This window comes from Scyliorhinus canicula, chromosome 10 (genome assembly GCF_902713615.1).
Source record: "Scyliorhinus canicula chromosome 10, sScyCan1.1, whole genome shotgun sequence".
NCBI classification, from domain to species: domain Eukaryota; kingdom Metazoa; phylum Chordata; class Chondrichthyes; order Carcharhiniformes; family Scyliorhinidae; genus Scyliorhinus; species Scyliorhinus canicula.
Window position 1 is genome coordinate 20,423,898 of NC_052155.1, and position 21,517 is coordinate 20,445,414.

The following is a 21,517-nucleotide window of genomic DNA, read 5'->3' on the forward strand; positions in this document are numbered from 1 at the left end:
CTTATCAAGGACACGCAGTAGCTGTTCCTTGAACAAGTTCTACATTTCAATTGTGCCCATCCCCTGCAGTTTCCTTCCCCATCCTATGCATCCTAAGTCTTGCCAATTCGCATCATAATTGCCTTTAGCCCAGCTATAACTCTTGCCCTGCGGCATATACCTATCCCTTTCCATCGCTAAAGTAAATATAACCGAATTGTGGTCACTATCACCAAAGTGCTCACCTACCTCCAAATCTAACACCTGGCCTGGTTCATTACCCAGTACCAAATCCAATGTGGCCTCGCCTCTTGTTGGCCTATCTACATACTGTGTCAGGAAACACTCCTGTACACATTGGACAATAACTGACCCATCTAAAGTACTCGAACTCTAGCGTTTCGAGTCAATATTTGGAAAGTTAAAGTCCCCCATAACAACTACCCTGTTACTTTCGCTCCTATCCAGAATCATCTTTGCAATCCTTTCTTCTATATCTCTGGAAAGTTTTGGAGGCCTATAGAAAACTCCCAACAGGGTGACCTCTCCTTCCCTGTTCCTAACCTCAGCCCATACTACATCAGTAGACGAGTCCTCATCAAACGTCCTTTCTGCCACCGTAATCCTGTCCTTGACTATCAATGTCACACTCTTTTACCACCTTCCCTGAGCTTATTGAAACATCTAAATCCCAGAACCTGCAATAACCATTCCTGTCCCTGCTCTATCCATGTCTCCAAAATGGCCACAACATCAAAGTCCCAGGTACCAACCCATGCTGCAAGTTCACCCACCTTATTCCGGGTGCTCCTGGTGTTGAAGTAGACACACTTCAAACCACCTTCCTGCCTGCCGGTACACTCCTGTGACCTTGAAAGCTTACTCATGACCTCACTACTCTCAACCTCCTGTCCACTAGAGCTACAATTCAGCTTCCCACCCCCTTGCTGAATTAGTTTAAACCCTCCCGAAGAGCATTCGCAAATTTCCCCCCCAAGGTATTGGTACCCCTCTGGTTCAGGTGTAGACCATCCCATTTGTAGAGCTCCCACCTCCCCCAGAATGAGCCCCAATTATCCAGGTATCTGAAGCCCTCCCTCCTGCACCATCCCTGTAGCCACGTGTTCAACTGTTCTCTCTCCCTATTCCTCATCTCGCTAGCAAGTGGCACGGGTAACAACCCAGAGATAATAACTCTGTTTGTTCTAGCTCTAAGATTCCACCCTAGCTCCCTGAATACCTGCCTTACATCCCCATCCCTTTTCCTACCTATATCGTTAGTGCCTATGTGTGCCAGGTAATGTGATATATATATATATGTGACCATGTTTTGTCTTTATATATTGGAGTGTTTTTTATAATACGTATGGACTAATACATGATAGATGCATGGACCTTTTGCAAGTTGATTATAACATTTTCTTCTTTCTTTGCCTCTTTCAGCTTCTTACAATTACCCAGGATGACACCAACTCCCCTGATGTTAGTATACACATGGCATTGTGTTTGTGTGTGCATTAGAACTGTAATGACAGGCTAGATTTTTTTGAACATTTGTGTCTAGGAGGCTTTTGATTGTTATTTTTTCTCGAAATCAACATTGTTCAGTGTTTCCATACAAATTATTTGAACTGTCACAAGAGTGTTCTGTTCTTTATGTTACTAAGAGAGCAAGGCAGAACTTACAAGTTTTAAATTATTTCTACAAAACTTGCTAAGAAGCATTCAAAAAGAATGGTCCACACAGTCAGCCACCTCTGCAAAATAAAAGATAACCTGAGCCTCGTAAAGCAAATCCAGCAGTCAAATAATGTTGTTTGTCTTATATCACTAATATATTTAATTAATAAGTATTCGGAAAGAATAGTCAAAAGTTACATGTTGCTTTAAAATGTTTAGATTTTCACTACTTTTTATATTTATAAGCCAGGTTGTGTTCTTGTAGGAACAATAATAGCAATCTTGTCTCTGAGTGAGAATGTTGTCAGATAGTATCATGGAATCCTCACGGTGCATAAGGAGGCCACTCAGCCCACCAAGTCTGCACAGACCTTGCAAAAGATCACCCCATCCATGCCCACTCCCTCATCCACCCAGCCCTAGCCGCACGATCAAAATGGGTCAAATATCAAGGACCAGTGTACCCTCTTAGATGGAGATTAAAGGGCCCATGGCACTATTGTCAAAGACAGCAGGGGTGTTCTCAACAGTGGCTGGAGGGGCTCAGGTCAGGGGTCATCCCTGCTAAGGGGCTCAATTGGCTACCCTCTCCATCTGCAGCCTTTAAACCCATTAAACAGTCAGCATGTAAAAATTAAAGCTTTCTCGTAACAAAGTGAAAGTCTTCTCATTTTCACCATTAAAACAGTCACTCAGTATCTCAAGAATACACATCCTTGAAAGCTTTGATCTGGCTTCTTTACATTTAGTTTCACACTTGTACTTTCTGGGAAGTGCTTGAAACAAAGAGGCAGACTCATAAAAAAACAGTGATTAGGCAAACACCTGCTCCCCTGACAATGGATACCTTCAGAGCTATAAAAATAAATAATCCGATTCTCCCCTTGACACTGCCTCTGCCTGTCACTCAAGAAGCTTTCACCAAGCAGTCGCATGTGAAATTGAATTGTAGACCAAACCAGTTCAAAGCTTTCAGCCTTCATCTGTACACATGGACTGCTATACTTTTAAAGGGTAATAAAATTGACTGTGTGGTAAACCTTTCAAATATTTCCACACTTTAAAAGGGATAACATTTACCTTCACTCAAGGCCTTTAAACTTGAATCCTGACAGATGTTTAAAGGGATTAGAGGTTCAGATGAGAACATTTCATTTTATTCCAAGAAATTTATTTTTTTATGTACTGACTGACTATTTAATAGGTTTAAAGGTTGCAAATGGGGAGAGCAATAAACAAGCCCCACCCTCGGAAAGAACTGCCAACCTGAGCTCATCCAGGCCAGCACAGGCCCACCGGCCCCCACCTCCATGAAGGACCACCCTCCGGCACATTGGCGCCAATTGTGTATGAGGAAATGAGCACCCTCTTCCCCCAATTGATAGGTGTGGGGACCGGTCAGAGAGATTAGGTCCTGCACCTCTCAGTTGCATTGCGGACCCAGTGTGCCATGGAATGGCATGGAAAAGCCACTCTCGACAGAAACAATTACAAGTGCCATGGAGGCATGTGGGATCATGCCTAACACCAGTGGGTATCATTCTGACTTTTCCACTGCAGGAGTACTTAGTCACGGTTCAGGTGGATCATGCCCTTTGTGTTTTGCCATGATAACATAAAGAATTGCTTATTGGACAAAATATATTTATTACTAATATAAAATCTCTAACCAACAGCTTAATGGTCTTCCCCAGAAAAATCAATTCAGTTACTAAATTTTGTAAGTTTTGCAAAACTGTCGCAATCATGAAAGCTACTTTAATAATTTACGTGGAATGACTTTTTTCAATCTATTCATTGCTTCAAAACATTAAAATTATTTCCTCTCTAATCAACTAAACATGGCAATTGTTCTTCACTAGATAATTCACTAATTGTGGCAGGTACTTCTTTCATAATAAAAAGTCATAGCACGCATACAAGTCATACAAGGTAAGATTTTTTTTAAACCAGTTTCTGGGGAAAAAAATCGTGAACAACTTGATGTTTTGATTATTTTACAGGCCTTCCTGGTGACAGTAACGGAAACCTGTAGACTATCATAATATGAACTCTACATTGCAAGCTGAAAATGGTCCAGCTACACTAGAGATGTACTCCACACCACAATATAAGTGGGAAATGGCTGATGTATCCCCTGGTAAGTTTTTAAAATTTGTTCACTGGGATGTGAGCTTTGCTGGCTGGGCCAGAATTTTATTGCCCATCCTGAGTCGACCACCGTGGATCATGTAGGCCAGCACCAGGTAAGGATGATATTTTCTTCCCAGATGGATTTTTACGACAATCAACAATAATTTCAGAGGTATTATTAGACTTTTAATTCCAGATTTTATTGAATTGAAATTTCACCATCTGTCATGGTGGAATCCGAAACCCGGTCCAGAGCATACCACGGTTCTCTGGATACCAACGCTTGGAGGTCACTCACCATTCTGAGTTGGAAATATATCGCCATTCCTTCATTGGCGCTGGATCAAAATCCTGAGTGAGGTGAGATTGACTTGCCCCTTGACATCAAGGTAGCATTTGACAAGCATGGCATCAAGGAACCCTAGCTAACTCGAAGTCAATGTGAACCAGGAGGAAAACCTCCGCTGGTTGGAGTCATATCTGGTACAAAGGAAGATTGGTTGTGGTGTTGGAGTCAATCACCTCAACTCCAGAACATCATTACAGGGGTTCCTCAGGATGGGTCCTCGGCCCAAACATCTTCAGCTGCTTAATCAATGACCTCCCTTCCATCATAAGGTCAGAAGTGAGGAAATTCGCAGATGACTGTACAATATTCAGCACCAGTTTGGCTCAAACTCCATCTACAGGTTTGCTGATGACCTGACCGTAGTCGGTCAGATCTCGAACAACGACGAGTCAGAATACAGGGGGGAGATAGAGAACCTAGTGGAGTGGTGTAACGACAACAATCTTTCCCTCAATGTCAACAAATCTAAAGAACTGGTCATTGACTTTAGCAAGCAAAGTATCATACACACCCCTGTCTGCATCAGTGGGGCCAAGGTGGAGATGGTTGACAGCTTCAAATGCCTAGGTGTACACATCTCCAACAATCTGCCCTAGTCCACCCATGTCAACTCTACAACCACGAAAGCACACACGCCCTATACTTTCTCAGGAATCTAAGGAAATTTGGATGTTCACATGACTCTGAGCACTTTTACAGATGCCCATTGAAAGCATCCTATCTGGCTGCATCAAAGCCTGATATGGCAACTGCTCAGCCTAAGACCGTAAGAAACTACAGACAGTCGTGAACACCGCCCATCCTTCACACAAACATGCCTCCCATCCATTGATTTGGGAAAGTGGGCAACATAATCAAAGACCCCTCCCACCCAGCTTACTCACTCAGCGATACAAACGTCAGAGAACACGCAAGTACGGATTCAAAAACAGCTTCTTCCCCGCTGTTACCAGACTCCTGAATGACCCTCTTATGAACTAATCTGATCTCTTCACGCATCTTCTCAACTGAGTGGCACTGCACTCCTGTATGCTTCACCCGATGCCTGTGTCTATGTATTTACATTGTGTATTTTATGTTTGCCCTTGTATTTTCTTTTCATGTACGGAATGATCTGTCATAACTGTATGCAGAACAATACTTTTCACTGTACCTTGGTACATGTGACAATAAACAAATCCAATCCAATCCATTCACAACTCCTCAGATAATGAAGCAGTTCATATCCAAATGCAGCAAGACCTAGACAATATCCAGGTTTCGCCTGACAAGTGACAAGTTACATTCAAACCTTCCACCCACCGCACGAACAGTAGCAGCCTTGTGTACCATCTACAGGATGCACTGCAGTAACTCTCCAAGGTTCCTTAGGCAGCACCATCCAAACCAATGATTGCTACCATTTAGAAGGACAACAGCAGCAGATACGTGGGAACCCCACCACCTGGAGGTTCCCCTCCAAGTCACTCCCCACCCTGATTTGGAAATATATCGCTGTTCCTTCACTGTCGCTGGAGCAAAATCCTGGAAGTCCCTTCTAACAATAGTCTGGGTGTACCTACAGCACATGGACAGCAATGATTCAAGAAGACAGCTCACCACCATTCTCAGGGTCAATTAGGAGTGGGCAATAAATGCAGCCTAGCCAGCGATGCACACATCTAGTGAAACTATTCAAAAATTCACTGTGCTCTTGCGTTTTCCACTGTTCTCCTCATTTCTAATTTCTGCACAGGAACTTATTTGACCTTGGCTATGTAATTTAAAACTAACGTGACTTTTTTGTTTGTTTTGTATGAACCGGATTTAGGATGAATTTAGGTGTAAATGATTAGGTGTAAATATTTCCATCTATTATTGCCAGACAAAACTGAAGAAGACAAAATCCCAGAGGAGGCAGTTAACAGCAGGCTCAACAGCCTCATCACCCATCTTCCGTTTTATCATGAAACAGAGCTACATATGTGCACTCATTGCAATGATGGTAAGTACAAAGTGGGAGGTTGATTTGATATTCACTGTTACTGTGTGCTCGAACATTAGTTCAATAAACCATTTTGTGTACTTGGGAATGGTTTATGTGCCATTACCATTTCTGCAGCAGAAGAATTTTTATAGATACAGAAATTTTTTTTCAAAACAAACCTTTTCTCATCAATCAACACAACCTAGTATGCAAGATAGTTGTTACAACCTTGGGTTAAGCAGGTCATGGGACACAAATGAATCCTTAAGCAGGTCATGGGACACTTATGAGTCTGGGGATTGATATTCCCAAAGAACTATGGGGAATACACCACTCCCCCACTGAGGGGCGGGGCAGCCCCCTTCTCCATCCTGTATAAAACCAGAGGGTCATGACCTGTGAGTGGACCCCCTGTTGTAGAGTAACTGTTCTGTACTCTTGTTCTGTTGTATTAAACCTTTTTCGGGAGAGTTGGGTCCACTACGCTGAGCGCATTAATTTCTTCTTTTTGAGCCAGTGCCTTTGCTGAGAATGAGCGGCAAGTGGTGGTGTTCCTCACTGCAGTGGCGACAGAGGCTTACGGTTTGATCCGAGACTTGGTTTTCCATCCGCCCCCGACTCCTGCACTTTCAGGCAGCTGATCGAGGTGGTCCACAGTATTTTAATCCACTGCCTTCGGTAATAATGTGGTATTGACTTTATAACGCCGTCTGCAATCCAGGGGAGTCGGTAGCCTTGTTCATGACCCGTTTGTGCCGAATGGCTGAACTCTGGTCGTTTGGAGAGTCCTTATCAGAGACCCTGAGAGACTGATTGGTGTGGGGTATCAGCAGTGCAGAGACGCAGTGGCAACTGCTGGGGGAACCTACTCTGATGTTTCCACAGTCCATCCAAATAGCCCAGATGAAGGAAGGTGCGGACCGTGGAGTCCGGGAATTGCAAGCTATGGAGGTGAACGTCTCAGGGTGTGGGAGGGTGTGTGGACCCCTCCTTTTTGTTGGATCAGCGGCAGGTACTTGAAATGCAGTTGCTACATCCCCATGTCTCCGAGGCCACAGCCTGCCCTCATCGCGAGTGGTGGTCTGAGTTCCTTACTTGTGGTTTTTCCTGCCAGGGGGCCTGTTGACAGACCGGGGCGAATCGCCACCCAACGATCAGGCCTTCGCCAGCGTTCACCCAGAGACGGGACCCAGGCCAACCCTTTAGAAGATGAAATGAAATGAAATCGCTATTGTCACAAGTAGGCTTCAAATGAAGTTACTGTGAAAAAACCCTGAGTCGCCACATTCTGGTGCCTGTTCGGGGAGGCTGGTACGGGAATTGAACCGTGCTGTTGGCCTGCCTCGGTCTGCTTAAAAGCCAGCTCTTTAGCCCTGTGCTAAACCAGCCCCTAGCCAGATCCAGAGGAGGAGGAAGAGCTCCTTTTACACTGCGTCTCGATGCCTCGAGTAGTCCCCATCAGCATTCCTATCCGGGTAATTGGCCATCTGTTGCAAATGGAACTCAACACTGGAGCGGCTGTATCTGTGGTAGGTTTTCCTTCGAAGTCTTTGAAGATATTCCATTGCCAGAATGACGAAGGTCCCCGTAATGGTCAGTCACCAGCAAGCCCAATTGCCTTTAATGGAGGTTAATCGGGACAGGCCTAGTTTGTTGGGCCACCTTTGGCTCTGCCATTTGCACTAGATTGGAGTTGAATTCCACAGGTTAGTTTGGGCAGTTTATGTTCTGTCTCGGGGAAGTTTCCCGAATTATTCACCCAGGGCTCAGCACCATCAGAGGGGCGGTAGCAAGGATTCATGTCGGCCCTCTGGCCCAGCCTCAATTTTTCAAGGCCCGCCCTGTTCCGTACACTTTAGTGGACAAAGTTAATGCGGAGTTGAATCCTCTGGAAGCACTGGACATAATCCGGCTTGTTCCTTTTGCTGTTGTTCCAGTCCTCAAACCAGATAGGCTCCTCCGCATTTGTGGGGATTATAAATTAAGCGTGAATACCGCTTCTTGCCTGGACAAATATCCACTTCTGCGAATAGAAGACCTTTACACCAAACTGGCTGGCCATTGGACATGAGCAACGCGGATCTGCAGCCTCCATGTTATGTCATATAATGATCTTTGTTAGTGTCACAAGTAGGCTTATATTGACACTGCAATGAAATTACTGTGAAAATCCCCTAGTCGCCGCTCTCCAGCGCCTGTTCGAGTCGTCGCACCAGTTCACCAGATTCTCTATCTCATTCTTGTACTCTGTCTCATCATTGTTTGAAATCCGACCCATGACTGTGGTGTCATCAGCAAATTTGAAAATCGAGTTGGAGGCGAATTGCCACACAGTCATAGGTGTACAAGGAGTATAGTAGGGGGCTGAGGACACAGCCTTGTGGGGCACCGGTGTTGAGGATGGATGATCGTGGAGGAGGTGTTGTTGCCTATCCTTACTGATTGTGGGAATATGTGTACAATATTGATCACCGACCACGAACCTCTGCTGGGCCTTTTTAAAGAAGGTGAGGCCATTCCACCCATAGTCTCAGCTAGAATCCATAAGCTGCTACTAGTGACTTATGAATACATGTTTGGCCACTGCCCTGCATCTCAGATTTCCCATGTCGACGCACTGAGTCGCCTGTCGAATTGGCCGAATGGTCTCCTTCTGCACTGTAAATTCTATCTATGAAAGTGAGATAAACTCTTCAGACCACACTCCGTCTTCTGAACGTCTGGTTTGTGTTTTTGCCCTGGGGGACGAGATTTACGTCTGCAATTACACTCAGGGTGACTGCTGGTTTAAGTGCACTGTTCTGTGGCGGACAGAGCCGACCTCGCATCGCCTGCAAGTAGAGGGCCAACAAGTAAAGAAACCAAGTGGACGACCTTAGAGACAGGTGTCCCAGCAGCGCACCCACAAGCGGCTCCTCCGACAGCCCCGCAGGCCCTGTCGGATCACTACGACATCTCCCGCCTCTGCTGTGACACACGGTGACCACGCCATTCTGCAGACTCCCCACGGACTCGTCTGATTCGGAAATGGAGTCGACACCAGGGCCACCGGTGCCTCCCCTGTTGATGCCACAGGTGCCCGAAATTCCCCGCCAGTCTGGACAAAAAACGTGCATCCCGCTCTGCTACTCGTCGCTGAAGCCACCTCCATCTGACACTATTGAGCGCCAACCATTTCTTAAAAGATGTCAGTATCCACCCTCATCTCCTACCTCCTCGTCTCAACCCGGTCACGTGTGCAACAACACCGCCACGGACCTCGGAGTGGGAGGAATGTCATAACATAAGATGTGCAGGTTAGATGAGGTTACGCTGATAGGGTGCGGGAGTGGGCCTAGGTAGGGCACTCATTTAAGAGGATTGGTGCAGACTTGATGGGCCAAATAACCTCATTATTCACTGTAGGAATTCTATTGATTTCAACCTCCTTCCAGCTTTCCGATTGCCAGTCAGTACTTATGTTCCCTTCGTGGTGCCAGGTACCATCTCATTGTCTGCAGCTGTTGTCTCCTGTCATCTGTGTCCATTTGGGCCTCCAAAGCATCCTCCCTGGATCTCTGCTAATATTGTGGTTTGAAGATGTTCGAGACAATGGTCAGAATTTAATACACCGCCTCTGGGAGCTGGTTTACAAGTGGGCTGGGGCATAATGTGAGTGGGATGGCATAAGCCGCCATGCCTGTCATTATACCATCTCTGAAGGTATGTTTTCCAACCGTGGGTAAATGTTGTTTCTCCCGGCAATTCTTGGGCCAATTAAGGCCTTAATTCGCCAATAATGGCCACCCTAATCGCCTCCTCCAATCACCACTGCAATTTTATCAGCAACCAGGGTGCCAGCACCATGTGGTGTATCCACTAGATCCACTTTGCAGACACATGGGGTTTCCTTCTGTTCAGATATCCTTGCAGGCTCATGTGGGGGAGGATCCCTCTTGTTCACCTGTTTGGATGCTCATGCATGCTCGTGGGAGGTTTCCCTCTTTCTCAGACACACTTCTGGGTTCATGGAGGGTCCCTCCTGTTAGGACAATCTTGCGGGGCTGGTTGTTGGGGGGTCCCCTCCTCTTTTAAGGGGCTGGTTTAGCTCACCAGGCTAAATCACTGGCTTTTAAAGCAGACCAAGCAGGCCAGCAGCACGGTTCGATTCCCGTACCAGCCTCCCCGACAGGCGCCGGAATGTGGCGACTAGGGGCTTTTCACAGTAACTTCATTGAAGCCTACTCGTGACAATAAGCGATTTCATTTCATTCATTCATTTCATTTTTGGACACTGGAGGCTCGGGGAAGGGGTGCCTCCTGTTTTGGACATTTACGAGCTGGTAGGGATCTGTCCAGTTTGGACACACTGACACACTTGCGGGCTTGTTGTGGGCAGCGTTTCTCTCCTCTTTTGGATCTCCTACAGCCTCGTGAGGGGGGCAATGTCTCCTGTTTGGACATCCCGTACAAAATGAACACCCCTCCTCACAATGATGATGGCCATCCCAACTGTTCCCATCCCCTTCCTCAATGATCTTGGCTCCCACACTCACCAGGACCCAAATGACTGACACAGCTCATCTTTTATTCCAGCCTCCTGCATAGCTCATTATCAGGAGACTGCTGCAGTCTCAGCAGTGGCCATCACTCCCAGTGACACTGTTGGGACTGAAGTGCTGCCAATCATCTGATTGATGGGCAGCTCTTGGAGGCCGGCCATCATTTCATTTGCAAATGAAAGCCCGATAGCCATAATATTGACCCTGTGGAGACATGCTTGCCCCATTTTTTCAGCTGGAATGAGGCGTGCCCTCCTCCACGGAAATGTCTGGCCAGAAACTCCATTAAACAAGCATAGCAGCTAGGATTTTTTGCTTCTGTGTTCACTATCCTGAAAATCTCCCACCATTGGCTGGTGAGCACAGAAGTGGAAAACTTCAAAATGCCTAAGCTACATGTTCAAGAACAAATCACAAAAACAGAATTATTTCTTCAATGAAATCCCATCGAAGAGGGTATATTTTGACATATTGGCCAGCATTTTACGTTCCCCTCAGGCGGGTTCTGAGGTTGGGGAGGAGGAGGGTAAACATTGCAGGAATGGAATTCCCTCCGATTTCCCACCTGCCCTAACCAGGTGTAATTTCACAGTGGGATGGGCCAGGGCGTCGGGTGGGAAAGATAATGCCCTTTAGATTTGGGGTTGCCTGCCCCCTCCAGGACCTGGGAGTTCCGACCCTTCCTCCCAAAACCGTGCAGTGCTGGTCCAAGGCATTGGAGGACATCCTCCGCGACTGCTTTTAGTCTGTGGACTGGTCCATATTCAAGGCCGCGGCAGTTAACCTGGACGAGTATGCAACCACCTTCACAGACTTCATAGCAAGTGTGTTGAGGACTGTGTATTCCCCAATCGGAAACCTTGGCTTAACCAAAGGGTTCATTCTCTGCTGAAGTCCCGGGCTGAGGCATTCAGGTCTGACGACCCCGATCTATATATGAAATCCAGGTACGACATACGTAAAGCCATCAGGGATGCCAAAAGACAATATCAGATTAAACTAGAGTCCCAGGCCAACTACACAAACCCACAACGTCAGTGGCAGGGCTTACACAAGATTACTGGCCCCAAAGCAAGGTCAGGTGGAATCTCTGGGGCTGGAGCATCCCTCCGATGAACTGACAGTTCTATGCCCATTTTGAACATGCCCCAACAGCCCTGGACACTCCCATACCCACTATTACAGCCTCAGGGGTAAGAGCTACCTTCTTGAAAATGAATCCATGGAAAGCGTGAGGCCCCGACGGAGTCCCTGGCGAGCACTCAGATCCTGCGCAGACCAGCTGGCGAGTGTATTCGCAGATATCTTCACCACCTCACTCCACCGCTCAGAGGTCCCCACCTCCTTCAAGAAAACCACCATAATACCAGTACCAAAGAAGAACAAGGTAGCATGCCTCAACGACGACCGACAGATGGCCCTGACACCTGTTATCATGAAACGTTTTGAGCGGTTAGTCATAAGATGGATCAACACCAGCCCCCCTGATGGTCTTGATCCATTGCAGTTCGCCTGTCACCGCAACTGGGCCACAATAGATGCTATCTCCCTGGCCCTACAACTAATACTCGAACATCTCGACAACAAGGGCACCTACATTAGACTGCTGCTCATAGACTACAGCTCCGCCTTCAACATCATTATCCCGACAAGACTAATAACTAAACTCTGTAATCTTGGATTTGACCCCTCCCTGAGCAGCTGGATCTTTGATTTCCTCATCAACAGACCGCAATCTGTCAGGTTAGGTAACAGAACCTCCTCCACAATAGTTCTCAACACCGGGGCCCTGCAAGGATGTGTGCTCAGTCCTCTACTGTACTCCCTATACACACATGACTGTGTGGCAAGATTCAGCTCCAATTCGATCTATAAGTTTGCGGATGATATATGAATGTAGTGGGGGGTATCACAAACAACGACGAATCAGACTACAGAAGGGAGATAGATCACTTGGTTGCATGGTATACCGAAAACAACCTCTCTCTAAATGTTGGCAAAACCAAGGAACTGATCTTCGACTTGAGGCAGTGTAGCAGGATACACACCCCGTCCACATCAATGGCTCCGACGTGGAGATGGCCGATAGCTTTAAGTTCCTGGGGGTCACCATCACCAACAGTCTTTCCTGGTCCACTCACATTGATGCAAGTCAAGAAAGCCCAACAACGTCTCTACTTCATACGGAAGCTAAAGAAATTAGACATGTCTGCATCGACTCTCTCAATCTTCTACAGATGTGCCATAGAGAACATCCTCTCCAGCTGCATCACAGTTTGGTATGGCAACTGCTCAGCCCAAGATCGCAAGAAACTGCAGAGTGTGGTGAACTCAGCCCAACGCATCACACAAGCTTGCCACCCTCCCACTGATTGTGTCTCAGGAAGGCAGACACCATAGAACACAGAACATAGAACATTACAGCGCAGTACGGGCCCTTCGGCCCTCGATGTTGCGCCAACCCGTGAAACCATCTGAAGCCTATCTGACCTACACTATTCCATTTTCATCCATATGTCTATCCAGTGACCACTTAAATGCCCTTAAATTTGGCGAGTCTACTACTGTTGCAGGCAGGGCGTTCCACACCCCTACTACCTCTGAATAAAGAAACTGCCTCTGACATCTGTCCTATATCTACCACCCCTCAATTTAAAGCCATGTCCCCTCGTGTTGGTCATCACCATCCAAGGAAAAAGACTCTCACTGTCCACCCTATCTAACCCTCTGACTATCTTATATGTCTCTATTAAGTCACCTCTCAGCCTTCTCCTCTCTAACAAAAACAATCTCAAGTCCCTGATCCTTACCTCGTAAGACCTTCCCTCCATACCAGGCAACATCCTAGTAAATCTCCTCTGAACCCTTTCCAAAGCTTCCACATCCTTTCTATAATGTGGTGACCAGAACTGCACGCAGTACTCCAGGTGCGGCCGCACCAGAGTTTTGTACAGCTGCAGCATGACCATTCTCAGTGACCCCTCACACAAGGTTTTTCCCTCTTCCAGACCCTTCCATCAGGCAGAAGATACAGAAATCTGAAGACCCGCACATCCAGACATAGGAACAGCTACTAGACTCCTCACGACTCTCCCTCGGACTGATCTTTCCCTGCAAGAACACTATTCACGGTGCCCTATGCTGCTCTTGCTCACGTGTTTGCTTTGTTTGGCCCTTGTTCCGCACTATAACCAATCACTATTTGTCGATGTACTTTGTTGATTATTCTTTTGTCTACTGTATACGTTCCCTTGGCGCATCAAAATGCTTTTCACGGTACTTCGGTTCATATGACAATAAATCAATCAATCAATAAATTGGCCTAACCCCCAGCGCCAAGAAAGCCCCTCCTGAACCCCCACCCACTCCCCGGGAATCCTCTACCCTCCCACCCCAGTGCGGTCCTGGAATTTAGGCTGAGGGAGAGTGCTGCAGTGCCTCTTCTGGCCATTACAGTGTTTTGTCTGAATGGGCTCACAGCTCTCCAAGGCGAGATTTCCCTCCAAGGTGGATGGAAGTCCTACCTACTGCCAATCAATGCTCATGAAAAGGTCGTGGGGCTGTCAGAGTCGGCGGGGGATGGATTACGTGCCAACTTTCAGGATGGAAAATGCTCATCATTAAAACATCTAAATCATATTTATTTACTTTACTGAGTTCATAAAATTATTCTATTTTTAACAAATATCAGTTATGTTCAATTCCATATTTGTTGCTTGAATGGCAATTTAAATTTGGGTTCATCTGAGCACTTTTTATCATCTTATTGGTTTCCTCTAGGCTTGGAGTATTACGTATCATAGCTGGCTCACCTTTGTCTTATTGATCTGGTCCTGCGTACTTGGATGGTGCGTGATCGACGACGATATGCTATGCTCACATCACCATTCATGGCCTTCTATGGAAATGTCCTATTAACCCTGCAATATATTTGGAGTCTGGACCTCACAGAAGATGAACTTCCTGAGCTATCGGGAGTTTTAAAAAAGATGAAGAAGAACCCATGTGTTGAACTGAGTTCAAAGGTTGGTTTTAATGTAAACAATACCTTAAAATTACTTTGTCGGTCGTACGCAAATGTTTAACATGTTTGCCTGAAATCCCAATCTGCTATTTTGTTTATAACGGACAAGTAAAATGGCATTATGGGTATATTAACCCTGTTGGCTGGAGAGCTGGTTCGTGATGCAGAGCGATGCCAATAGCGCGGGTTCAATTTCCATATCGGCTGAGGTTATTTATGAAGACTGAACTTCGGCCCTCGCCTGAGGTGTGGCGACCCTCAGGCTAAATCACTACCACTCAGCTCTCTGTCAAAAAAATGAATTGAGCAGCCTAGGGTCCTCGGGGACTATGGCGGCTTTCACTTTCATGTTATCAACCATTAATCTAATGACAGTGACTGATAATCTAAATGAACATCCACCTTTGCAGTTTGAGAATTTAAATTCAGTTTTAAAATCTGGAAATAAAATAAACTAATATTTGTAAAAATGATCACAAAACTAATATAAGAAATTTAGAGCTGGTGGTGGGCATTTGGCTCTTTGAGACTGCACTGCCATTGGAAGATCTTCTACCTCAACTCCACCTTTCCAAACTCTTCCCATATTTCTTAATTCCATTTGTAACCCAACTGAATCAACCTCTGAATGAGTAAGCTGAATGAATGAGTATCCACAGCTTTCTAGAGTAGAAAATTCCAAATATTTACAGCCCTTTGGTGAAGGAACTTCCCTCCATCTGTCATAAAAAGCTAACGCATTATTCTGAGACTGGCCCCTTGTTCTGGAATTCCCAGGCAGGGAAAACATAACATTCATCCTATCAAGCCCCTTAAGAATTTTATGGGCACAATTCAATGAGAAAGCTTCTCAGTGTGGTAGCGCGTGGGAACTGCCGTGGGTTTCCTGGCAGTTCGCTCGACCCGGCAAGCCGTCACCACAATCTAACGTTAATTGGTGCACTTAAGAAAGCTCCACTGGTTTTATGCCGCAAATCATGGCTCACCAGCAGATTTGCTGGGACCACGCTCACCAGCCTCCTGCTAACAAGGTAGAGCAACACCTAAACTGCTCTTGCACAGTCAACCCCACTTAGCTAGCAGCCATGGCACCGAGACAACTGCTCCCATAAATCGAGGATGAAGAACTGGGGAGGCTCCTGGAGGCAGTTGAGGCCAGGAGGGATGTCATGTTCCCCCGAGAGTCCTAGAGGGTCAGTCACAGGGCAGGCCAGTGCCACCTGGGAGGAAGTGGCAGAAGCCGACAGCTCAGGCAGCGTAACCAGGAAGACTGGCATCCAGTGCCGCAAGAAGGTCAAGGACCTCCATTGGGCCGCACGAGAGTTGGCACGTGAGTTGGCACCAGACCCCCCCCCCCCCCCCAGAAAATGCACCTGACACCACTCCGGCCATGCCACGACAGCACCATGCCATGTCCTGGCCCATTCATGCCACAACCCCCCCCCCTCCCCCATTAAAATATTCCCCCGTCCCCCACACATACCATCCACCCCCACACCAAGCCCCTTTCCCTGCGCAAAGACACGCACATCGATACACAACAGTAGTGGTCAGGTTTCTGGGTCACACACATTCTGGTGAGCACCACACAGTTGCTGTATATCAGTCGGAGGCAAGAATACCCAGGTGAGAAGCAGTTGGAGGTCTACTGGATCCTTGGAATCAGCTGGGTTCCAGTCAGATGCTGAGCTCATGGACCAGGTTGACCCAGAGATGATGCAGACAATGGATGTGGCTGTGATATTCAGACAGGGATGTCAGGGACCCTCCAGCAGGTCCATAACTGATTGGAGGAGTCCCAGAGGCTATGGACGCAGGAGATTTGAGGCACCGAGACCAACGCTTTTAGGTTGGCGACCGCAGTGGAGACCTGGTGCATGAAATCGGCAGCATGAGTGGAGATTTCTAAGGCTTAGCTCACCTTGGACCTGGCTGAGAACCTTGACAGAATGTCTGATTCACTGGGAGACTTGACCCAGTACCAGGCGGACCTTGATGAGGCACTGCAGGACATGTCCCAGTCTCAGATGGGTGTAGCCGAGGCGCTTCGGGACTTGTCCCTGTTGCAGGTGGGCATTGCTGGGGTGCAGCAGAGTATGTCCAGTCACTAAGGAGCATTGCCGAAGTATTGACACTGCTGCAGAGATTGATTGATTGATTGATTTGGTTTATTGTCATGTGTACTGAGGTACAGTGAAAAGTATTGTTCTGCATACAGTCCAGACAGATTGTTCCATTTATGAAAAAACATAGAATATACAGAAATACACAATGCAAATACATAGTCACAGGCATCGGGTGAAGCATACGGCATGTAATACTACTCACTGGAGAAGATGTGTGAGGAAATCCGTTCAATACATAAGAGGATCATTCAGGAGTCTGATCACTGCGGGGAAGAAGCTGTCTTTGCACCTGTTAGTGCAGACTTTTGTATCTCCTGCCCAATAGAAGAAGGTGGAAGAGAGAATAACCCAGGTGGGAGGGGCCTTTGATTATGCTGCCCGCTTTCCCAAGGCAGCGGGAGGTGAAGACAGGTGTGGACATTGGGAGACACCAGGATTGGCAGAGCCACACGATGCAGGAGCAGCTGGGACTCGAACCAGCTGACCCACCATCCCGAGGTGAACCCAAGGTCCCTGTGGGTATTGATTGGGAGAAGGTTGCACTGGGTACCAATGCAGATCCACCCTATGGGGTGGCAACCAGCTCTCCCGGGTTCCACCCCTCTGCCGTCGCTGCATCATGCAGTCAGCACCCGGAACAGGGTGGCTTGGCTGTGCATGTGCTGCCAGCAAGTGTGCCAGGGCCTCTTGTCGCTGATCCCCCAGAGGACGCCTGCTAAGGGCATCGAAGACCATGGGATGTGGTAAGCAGCTTGGCTGCCTCCGCCTCTGAAATGCATCCTGGGGAAACACCTCAACGCAGTGGTAGAGTATGGGGGGACGACAAGCACGTCGACAATTTGCTGAGAGGGCACTGGGGGTGGTGAGGCGAAGGGGATAGGTAGGGGGTAAGGGAGCGAGTGTGCATTGGGGGCAAAGGGGTAGGGGAGGGTGAGGGGCTGGTGGGGAGAGTGGCGCGTAACCATTGGGAGAGTGGGGTAGTGGTGGATACGATTATGTGAGCGACATTAGAAAACCTTCACTGCAACCAGTTGGACGCCTCTGGCATTTTCGTCTGCAATGCGGGCCCACCAGCAATCCATGCCCCATTTCCCAGACATGGAGCTCTTGGATCCCTCCTGGACTTGTCCTCTGTAGCCTTCTGTGGGAGAGAATGCCACAGATTCACTACTCTTTGAATGAAGAGATTTTTCCTCCTCCCAGTCCAAAATAGTCCACCTCATATCCTGAGACTGTGCCTCCTGGTTCTAGATCCCCCAACCAAGGAAAACATTCTTATCCGCATTAAGTCTATCCAGCCCAGTTATAGAACCATGGAATCGCTACAGTGCAGAAGGAGGCAATTCAGCCCATCTACTCTGCACCGATCCGCTGCAAGGGTACCCTACCTAGGGTCAGGCCCCACCCTATTCCCTTAACCCAGTAACCCCACCTAACCTAAACTTTTGGACACTAATTGATTATGGCCAATTTACCTAACCTGCACATCTTTGGACTGTGGGAGGAAATTAGAACACCCGGAGGAGACCAACGCAGACATGGAAAGAACATGTAAACTCCACACAGACAGTCATCCGAGGCCGGAATTGAACCTAGGTCCCTGGAGCTGTGAGGCGCAGTGCTAACCACTGTGCCACCGTAAATTTGTGAACACCGCTCAGTCCATCACACAAATCTGCCTCCCATCCATTGACTCTATCTTCACTTCCCACTGCCTGGGGAAAGCGGGCAGGATAATCATAGACCCCTCCCACCCGGCTGACTCACTCTTCCAACTTCTCCCATCGGGCAGGAGATACAAAAGTCTGAGAACTCACATGAATAGATTCAATAACAGCTTCTTCCCTGCTGTTACCAGACTCCTAAACAATCCTCTTATGGACTGATCTGACAAATATGTGTGCTTCACCCGTTGTGTGTGTCTATTTATTTACATTGTGTACCTTGTGTTGCCCTATTACGTTTCATGTACTAAATGATCTGTTTGAGCTGCACGCAGAAAAGTACTTTTCACTGTACCTTGGTACGTGTGTCAATAAACAAATCCAATCCAATCCATTTCAATCAGATCTCCTGTCATCCTTCTAAACCTGAGTGAACTCAGGCCTAGTCGAACCAATTTCTCCCCATATGACAGATTCGCCAATTGCAGTATCAGCATAGTGAACCACTGCAGCATTCGCTCTGTGGTAAATATATCCTTTCTTAAATAGGAAAACGAAAATTACATGCAGTAATCCGGGTGTGGTCTCACCAAGGACATGTATAACTAACTAATGCTCTTTAAGGAAGGAAATCTGCCATCCTTTCCTGGTCTGACCTACATGTGATTCCAGATTGACAACTATGTGGTTGACTCTTAAATGCCCTCTGAAATGACGTAGCAAGCCACTCAGTTCATGGACAATTAGGAATGGTTCAGCCAGTGATATCCCATGAATAAATTTTTTTAAATCGTAATTTTATGCTAACCATGTAATAAATTCAACATTTGCTAAAAAGAATATTCCAGCATATCCATTTTGTAGTAATCCACGGGAGGCAGGAGTTCCGTCACCACACCAATATTTATTTACAATAACGATATTATAGGAGCAGCTACAAACAGTGCTGCTAGCAGTCCAGTCAACTTAAGACTGCTCACAAAGCCTACACAGGTGATTATATGGACCCCCTCAATGAGCTATCATTGAGGGAGCTCATACTCCAATTGGCCAACCAATAAAGCCAATTGGAGTTCATTACACCCCTCCCCCCCCAAGGTCCGAGGAATTCCTGCCAGCTAGCATTCCTCTGAGCTTCTTCTTGCTCCTCATGTCTGGGTCTGTCACCTCTGTGTCGTCCGCCGGGTCGTTCTCCGAAGTGGGCGGGGTGTACCTTATAGGTGCCCGTCTTTTCCTTGACGAACTCCATGGAAGTTGTTCTTCCTCCTCCTCGGGGAGAGGTGTCGCGGCGGCCTCGTCGAGTGTGTCCTTCTCCGACTCTGATGACTGGATGACGGGGTCTGGAGAAATTGCTCGGGGCTGGGGTGTGGGTATCCTTTCCGTCTGGGCTATCCCAGCTTGATGCGGTCCTGCTTCGCCTGCCTCCAGGTGTGGTTCCGCTGCCCTTATTTGGTCTAGGTGTTTCTTCAGCACCTTACCTCCTATTGAAACCTCATAGGATATGGGCCCTGTTTGGGACTCTACCGTGCCTTTGACCCACGTTGGTCCATTCCCATAATTCTTGACCCAAACCGGTGCCCCCACCTGGAAATGTCTCTCCTGCCGACTATTATCATGCCCCCTGCGTTGGGCCTCCTGTTGTTTCTCCACTTTCCCCGTTAAATTTGGGAAAAGGAGACTCAGCCTCGTTCGCAGCCACCTTCCCATTAAGAGTTCAGTTGGCGGTATGCCCGTTGTGGAATGCGGTTTGGTCCTGTAATCAAACAGCCAGTGGGAGAGCTTTGTGTCTATTGACGCTGCCGGCTGCTTCTTGAGTCCCGCTTTAAGTGTCTGGACCGCTCTCTCTGCCAGGCCGTTGGTCACTGGATGGTAAGGGGCCGTTTTGATGTGACGGACTCCGTTTTCCTTCAGGAATTTTCCAAATTCCCCACTTGTGAATGCCGTTCCGTTGTCCGACACCAATACCTCCGGAAGTCCATGTGTTGCAAACGAGGTCCTGAGCTTTTCAATTGTCGATGCTGTGCTTGCCGTGTTTACCCGGTGGACGTCCAATCATTTGGAGTGGGCGTCCACTATCACCAAAAACATTGAGCCCATGAAAGGGCCGGTGTGGTCAATATGCAGGCGGGTCCACGGTCTGCCTGGCCATTCCCACGGGTGCATTGTTGCCGCTGGTGGCACTCTTTGCCCCTGTTGGCACTCCTGGCAACGACATACCAAGGCTGCTATGTCTGTGTCCAAACCTGGCCACCAAACGTAGCTTCGAGCTAGCATCTTCACTTTAGACACCCCTGGGTGTCCGTGATGTAACTCAGTTAAGATTGCCTGACGGCCCTGAGCTGGGACGATTTCCCGGACACCCATAATAGGATACCGTCTTCTACGGTTATTTGGTCCCTTCTGCTCCAGTATGGGTGCATCTGGGGCTCCACTGGTCTTTCCAGTTCCCCTGTTAGCAGTAAATGCTTCATCTTGGCTAAAACTGGGTCTTTTTGCGTCCACAACCAAATATGTTGTGCGTCTACTGGTAGGGTGTCCAAAAAATTTAGAGTCATTACTGTCTCCTCCACTTTTGGTATTTGTGGCGGAGTGTCCGGGAGGGGAAGTCTGCTCAAAGCATCTGCATGTGCTACTCGCGTTCCCGGTCTGTGCTCCAGAACGTATCTATATGCCGCCAGTAGCAACGCCCAGCGTTGGATTCTAGCTGATGAAATCGGGGGTATTGACTTGTCTTCTTTTAATAACCCTAATAACGGCTTATGGTCCGTCACTATGGTGAATTTCCGCCCGTACAGATACTGGTGAAATTTTTTTACTGCGGATATCACCGCCAGTCCTTCCTTCTCGATTTGGGCGTACTTCCTCTCAGCCATCGCCAAGGTCCTCGAAGCATAGGCTATTGGCCGTTCTTCCCCATTCCTTCCTCTATGGGCTAAGACGGCTCCTACCCCATAGGGGGATGCATCACAAGTGACCACCAACTCCTTCCTTGGGTCATAATGCTCTAGGACATTTTCGGATGACAGCTGTTCCTTAATGTCCCTAAATGCTTGGT

At 47.6% G+C, this 21,517-nt stretch overlaps 1 protein-coding gene across 1 annotated transcript in view; it reads left to right on the top strand.

The window, feature by feature from the left end:
* LOC119972907 (piezo-type mechanosensitive ion channel component 2-like) overlaps positions 1-21,517 on the top strand; it is a 1,374,210-nt gene that overhangs the window by 893,578 nt on the left and 459,115 nt on the right. Inside the window, 7 exon segments of the mRNA XM_038810453.1 lie at positions 1,423-1,461; positions 3,663-3,682; positions 3,684-3,799; positions 6,006-6,070; positions 6,072-6,125; positions 14,429-14,486; positions 14,489-14,673. Of these exon segments, the coding sequence (XP_038666381.1) occupies positions 1,423-1,461; positions 3,663-3,682; positions 3,684-3,799; positions 6,006-6,070; positions 6,072-6,125; positions 14,429-14,486; positions 14,489-14,673 (537 nt within the window).